This window comes from Atta cephalotes (genome assembly GCF_000143395.1).
Source record: "Atta cephalotes unplaced genomic scaffold scaffold00001, whole genome shotgun sequence".
NCBI classification, from domain to species: Eukaryota; Metazoa; Arthropoda; class Insecta; order Hymenoptera; family Formicidae; genus Atta; species Atta cephalotes.
Window position 1 is genome coordinate 4895680 of NW_012130065.1, and position 7470 is coordinate 4903149.

Consider the following 7470-nt stretch of genomic DNA (forward strand, 5'->3'; position numbering starts at 1 on the left):
TAACGTAACGTACGTACGTACGTACGTACGTACGTACGTACGTACGTACGTACGTTACGTTAGTTACGTTACGTTACGTACGTAAGTACGTACGTACGTCTCTCTCTCTCTCTCTCTCTCTCTCTCTCTCTCTCTCTCTCTCTCTCTCTCTCTCTCTCTCTCTCGCTCGTTCGTCTTGCGATCGTGGGCGCGATTTCGAGGTTTCGCTCCATTGCGTTGTTATGATATGACTCTCAGTGTCGAATAACTTTTGAGAAATCTTGAAAATAAAGAACTTAAAGAGGCTGGACAAGAATCCTTCCCTGAAAAATTCAGATGTTCGTTTTATTTCTTCTGTCTATTTAATTGAATTATCGCGAAGTGTATTTCTGATGTCTTTACGGTATCAATCAGTACTTAACTTATTTTTATTTTTTTCTAATTCTAAGAATTCGGACTTTTATAATTAGAAAAAGATAAAGAGTAAATTGAATCGAGATTAAAGTTAATCTTACATTGGTGGAACCAAGCCTTATGTTTGTTTTTCCAATGTAAATTAACTTTAATCTTAGTTTAACTTACTTTTAGAATTAGAAATCTCGCTGTGAGATTAATCGCCCCCACTTGTCTCATTTAGAATGTAATAATTCCGACCTTTTGCTTGATCGTACATTATTTAAGCCTTTGACGTTGAATACAAAGTGCGATGACAATACATGATGATTCACGTATTAACGTGAAAAATACGTAGGTGTTACGTCGAGACATAAAAGGTAACTCCACAATTATCCAAATTCGTCGAACGCGCAACAATATCAGAATAATAATTATTAATTTATAGGAACGATCTGTAATTTTGATCATTATTATTTTGCGGTTTCGTCACGTTTTTTCGATAATAGCACCGTAATGTGTCACACTATGCAGTGGAGATTGAAGATTGCGAATTAAGGATTAGAATTTGACCAATCAGGTAGTTTTAATTTTAATCCATTTCGTTGTAATTAGCTGAATTCTAATCTTCAATTCGCAATCCTCAAGTCTCCAATGCGTACACTCAAAAATATGATCTTGCAGTTATAATGAAAATCACCTAAGTACGAAAAATTAGCTAAAATAAATTATCATAGATAAATTTCTAGCAAGTACTGCGATATTGGATTGCAATCTAATCATATAGATGACAGAGTTAGAATTTAGATTTGTGTTATAAATTCTATGCGTACATAATTTTCTATTAGAAAACGAAAAACAGCGATAATTCTAGCTGGAGCAACAAAATATTTTTTTACGTGTAGTGTGACACGGGCATAATGGTGACAAACGTGATACGCTATAGTTAAACGAGAGAACGCAGTCGCGTTACAGATGCGACCCCGCTGCAAAGTTTCAGCAGGCGAGAAGCAAAAGTTTGCTTCCGGACGATTATGTCAATCATTGTGCAAAAAGCAAAGTATATGTCACAAAGAAGGAGACTGGATAGATAAATAGAAAAAGAGAAATTCTCGCAATTTTTGTTATTCTCAAATGACTTATTTTATGCAACTTGCTATGAATAAAACACTGGGTAATCTTAGTCATGCTATACATATCTACAAGTCATGCATGTACGTTATTCTTATATTTAACATGAAACTCTTTCAAAGCAAGGATATCTTTTCCGAAGAATAGCTGATTTGTAAAAAAAGTTGACTCATGTCGTTTAATAATGAACAATTTGATTTTGCTTCAATCGCATGCAATGAATCACATGTGATGAATCAGAAAATCGAGAGCAACGAATATATAATCTGCCGACGTTAAAACAGCAAAACACACTTATTCAATATTATTAATTAATCTTGTTCTCTGTGATAAAAACCATTGTTTCCAATCTCATTGCCGGAAAATACGCTTAAGCATGACTTTGAACTGCTTCACAATAAATAGATATCTCGTTACGAAACTATTATTTCTTGTCCTGCCTCAATGTATTTACCCAAACATAAATCTACATCGGAAATTGCGGTATTTCTTTCCTTTTTCGCTCTGATATCCTACGTCACATCCTGTATTATGTTGATGCAACAATGGTTTCATAACGTTTGAATTTCTTTTGATGCGACACGCCGCCGCGTATACGTTGTTTTTATGTCACATATTGTTGCACCGGAAGGAAACCAGCCTACGCTACGCCGCGCTTCAATAACAGCCACACCGCAAATGACTTGTCTCATCATTCCGCGTGCATGAGATCGTTTTCCTCCACAAGAATGAGCGTAAATATGGGTAGAATCCCAAGATTCTACTGAGATTTCATAATTAAATTCTTTGCGATCCAATCCAATTTCTTATAAACCAGCGAAAATGAAATATCTTATCCTCGATTCAATTTAATCGGTAGAATATTAATCAAAGAATTTTTATTAATTGAAGGAATCTATGGAGATTTTAAAAATATAATATTTTTATAATCATACACTAATTCGGGAACTTGGAGGACTATTATCACAAAGCATTATATCAAGGCCACTATATATAATATTATTAATTCAATCAAATATAATACACAGAAATGATGATTTTGCTGACATATCTAAAGTTAGATCTGAAAATAACTTTGCTGACCATCAAAATAATTACACAGGAAGTTCAAACTAATTGTCAGAACATCAAAACTTTATACAGCATTGCTCAATGCTTGAGCGTCTTACATAATTTGATGGTTCAACAAAAATCATTTTCTGATCTGTAAATTTTTAGACTGAGTTGAATGAAGTAAAGCAATTTTGTGATACAATAATTTTTTGAAGAATTGAAGCTACTACCACATTTGGATTGAAGAAAGTCCCTTCAATGAAAATATAAAAATACATTCCACAATTAGGTTTTATCATATAAAAAAATATTTGAGTTTTATTTTTTAATTTGGCACAACAATTTTTTTTTCGAGGAGCGCATATTCTTAGCGCTTCTTTTACCTTTAAAAAAATAATTTCTAGATACTTTAGCAAATTGTTCTTTCCGTGGAAAAAAAGAATTTTTATTATTGTAATTAAAAAGCATTTATTTGTAAGAATTATTAATTAGAGAGGAAAGTCTAAAAATATAATTTGTTAATTATAATTGTATATTGATTCCGAATATTTAGACTATCACTACAAGCATTATGTCAATTCTAGCTACAGAATTGCAAACATTTGAATTATGAATACGTGCATTTAAAAATATTAATTACGTTATATAATTATATAGTTTGAGTTTATGTTTTTTAAAATTACTTCCGCTACAACTTCGCCCGTAATATTCCTTATTTTTCTCGCTTATCATCCTGAATCTTGTCGTCATTAAAAATATCAATCTATATCAATAATGTGTTTTCTATAATCATCGATTACAGAAAATCTACTTCATTTTAGAAACGCAATTTTCTTACAATGAGCATGATAGACATGAGCAAAAAAATAAATCACGTTATCGCTCGTTTACGTGCCTACTGAAATACCGTGTAAGAGTACCGCGATAAATTGATCGTTGATCCGTAGAATCAGAATCTTAAGGGAGTCATAACGAACTGTGCACTGTAACAATTACGAACATTCAATGGAAAGTCCATCGTTCGTTCTGCGTAATCGAAGGCTTATTCCGGGAAATGCGTAACGGTGCCGTCATTCAATCGTGGATTCTATGGTGGAAATGATCGCATCTTTACGCGAAAAGCGATATTTATCAATTAACAGATTACATCACGATAAGAATCCACGAGAGCGTCTAATCGCGATAATGTAATCGATGAAAATCGTTAATTGCGATTCAAAGTGATTCGTACAATACTCTTCGTTACGTTAGGTGATTGAAACGCGAGAATATTTATTAATATGCATCATATACACAAAGCTCATACAACAAAACAAATCTTGATCGACGTTACTCATTCCATCATTCGCTTCAGTTTAGTGAATCTGAATTGTCATATTATTGAAAATATTTTAAAATAATAGAATGCTTATACAGAATTATGAATAAAACATCAGAAAGTGAAAAATAATAGGCATGACTGCGCTATTCTTAATGATTTAATGACTTTTTCTTAAACTTGTCGGCCATATTTATAATTTGATTAAACATATCCAGATAAGAAAACGTATTACATATCTTCCTATCGAGGGCATATGAATGATAGCGCAATATAGAAAATAACAATATTTAAATACAAAAACAATCGTCGAATTCACGTCATTCTGTTTGCGGTTGATCAAGTGATTAGTACATCAGTGATATCAGAGAAGTAATAATGTCTCGTCGTGACACGACATTATTCTTATCTCAATTTTTATTTTCTTTACCACATAATATGTTTTTATCAAATTTTGTATCAATGTATAATTTTTAACTTACACTAATTGTGTAATCAAGAAAGAATTAATTAATTCATTTAAAGAAATCATCACTTATGTTATTTTTTATAATAATAATGTAAAAATAAAATGTACGTATATTATTTTTTTAATGATATGTTTTATATACACAGCTTATGATTGATCACGTTCAGAAAAATAGCTTTGCAATTATTTTAAGATTCTTTATGTAAAGAATCTCTTTGGTTCTTGCTCTTAGTTTCTTTTGCTATTTTTTTACTTTTAACACAGTCATTGTTTGAGAATGTTATTTGCTTGTATTTGACAGTTGAACGCTCGAAACAATCTATATAAATCGAAATAAGCAAAAGTCATAGTTGGAATCTTAGCTATCCTAAGTCTTACAACGAATTTCACCTTCTCGGATCTAACAATAAGAATTAAATTGAATTGGATAGAGGACAATTTAGAAATATGACTCACCCTTCACCTTCGCTGGGCTTCAGGGGTAAACGAGCTCCGAGCTCGATTGCAGACGCCAAAAAAGTGACGTACAAATCCGCAGCGCCTTTCCATAGTTTTTTCCTGCAGTTAAATTTCAATGTGATTATTGTCAGTATCATTTATTATCTAATTACCATTAATTAGCGATGTAGTGTCTGAGAAAACTGATTTCGCTATTTATATAAATTTCATAATTTTAAAGCAGATGATTATCATCAATTTTCTTGATTTTTTTATTTTATGAAGTTAAATTAAATTTAGTTTCTGAGAAACCTGTTACATATATTATATTGAAAAATTCCTGTTTATACGTTTTGAAAGGAAATGATAGATTGACATACATACACTATCGATAAAAACGCTGTAATTACAAGATTGAAAATTATAAGAAATTTACGCAACTAACCTGAATATATCGAGGAGCTTTTGAGTACGATTTTGATTGAACATGTCCTCAACGTTGAGATTGTCGATTTTTAAGTATACTTCGTACTTTGTCAGATTTTCTCTTTCAAGTACGTTCATATCAAGCACTTTGTAACGAGTTTCGTAAGTATGTTTATTCAACCCCACGATCTCCAGCTAAAATTATCTCAGTTAAGTATTGTCAGTTGTAAACTGATAATACCGTGATTGTGTATACAGTGATGTACCTGAAAGTACTTTTGATCTTTGGGTGCGACGCCATATAAAAAGCCGTGATGATCCTTCTTGCTGTAGGTGTAATGTATCCATGACGGGAGATCGGGAGCATTTAGCAAGGATGGTTGATACGAAAATTGATCGGAATGTCCTGAAATAAAATCACATGTAAATATCCGTGATAAAAAATAACAGAACAATTATTTATAAGAAATACAGAAAAAATACATAATAATAAATGCATAGAAATATATAAAATATATTTAGAAGATAATAGAAAAATTATGAAATAAAAGATGAATATAAATATTTTAATAAAACTTTTTAAAAAATTGCAAAAGAGAAAAGTGAAACATTAAAAATAAAAATGTCTATATATAATAAAGTCTATATTTAAATGTCTATATTTTAAAAAATAAGACTAAAAAATAAAATTAAATTAAATTAACGAGATATAGTTTTTAATGTTAATAAAAAAAGCAAAAACGGTGAAAAATAAAATAAAAAGTTATACATGATGTAAAGGTCGGGACCAAACTTATACAGTGGAAATCAAGAAATCATTAAACGCTAACTGATTAATTTTCTCTACTGAACGCAACTAGTGATAAAGAAGTTGAGTAAATGAAAAAAGTTCATATAAATGCTTATGCTCGAAAATGCTTTTTTAAAAAGTTATAAATGTCCAAAGATTTATTAACAGAAAATCTCATCTAATCTAAAAAAAACAAATACAATATTAGGTATAGATATATGAGGCAGGATAATTTTAACAATTCGTTTCTCGTATCATTCGAAAATTGTTTAGAGGCATCGAATTAGAAAGTACCGTGATATGCGACAATATTGACTATAAGACCAGCGGAATGTTTACAACAGTTCAACAAGTAATTGCTATTCGCGTCGTGTTATGGATGACGTACGAAGACATAGTTTAATTTCGTATTGTGGGTTAACGGATATCTACGTAGGATAATTATAGCTATCTTTATTCCTTATTTTAAATAAGCTTCGTTTCAAAATAATTACTTAGCATTGAATCTAAATGTAAATATCTAATAAAATTTGTATAATTGTCTTTTATGACTTTATAAAAATTTGATTTCATGAAAATATTTTTTTATAGAAATAGTACTCCGAGTTGTAATAAAATATGATATATAGAAAATCTAGGAAATAAAATCGGGAAAAATCTTTTTAATTATTTTATCTTTCATCTTAATTTGATAATAATTTTGTACATATGAGAATAGAATATAATATAATTTTCTTTGCTTTTTTCTTTCATTTCTTAAGATGTTTATTAATAGTGAGGTTCGATATACATATAGCTATCAGGAACAGTAAAATATTTTTTGTTAAAAAAAATTAAAATAAATTAAATATATGTCTTTTACCATCTGTATTCCAATCAAAAATCTCGGGTCTGATGGGAATGACAAAAACCTCTGTCATTAAAATGCTCTCTGCGGCGATGAAGGCCACCAATGTCGACAGTAATATTATGATCGAATGCATGATCGTGCTGGAAAGTATCAACGTGCGATACCAACAATGAAAATAATCAATTAATGATAACAAGAGATAAGATCATATACGATAAGAGCCTGTAGCGTTTTGGATCCAAACAATCGAAATGAATTTCGAGAACATATAAACTTGGTTCTCACGACAGGATATAAATATGCCAATGAATTATCCAATGGTTTCCAAATTTGTAATCGCTTTTATATTTATATAAAACAATATGAATCAAATTTTAAAAAATCGACAAAACGCTCCACAAATAAAATTCGATATAATCTAAAGAAAGTTTATTGTTTTAAAAATTGTTACTATATTCTCTCTTTACTTCAAAGGTGCCATTAAAAAATGAAGTTTCTTAGAAAAAGGGAAAAACTATTTTTTAACTTAATAGAAATATATTGATTAATCAAATAATATCGGTAAAAATAATATATTCCATAACAAAAAATCAAATCATTTTTATCATTTTTATTTCACAATC

General features: G+C 30.1%; 1 protein-coding gene across 1 annotated transcript in view; it reads right to left on the minus strand.

The window, feature by feature from the left end:
- Positions 1-6980, minus strand: part of LOC105625586 (alpha-sarcoglycan) — a 24226-nt gene extending 17246 nt beyond the window's left edge. The window contains exons 1-4 of the mRNA XM_012206912.1: positions 6860-6980; positions 5474-5613; positions 5227-5402; positions 4800-4901 (exon numbers count right to left, since the gene is read on the minus strand). Of these exons, the coding sequence (XP_012062302.1) occupies positions 4800-4901; positions 5227-5402; positions 5474-5613; positions 6860-6980 (539 nt within the window). The remainder of the gene's footprint in view (positions 1-4799; positions 4902-5226; positions 5403-5473; positions 5614-6859) is intronic.
- Between the last annotated feature and the right edge of the window lie 490 nt (positions 6981-7470).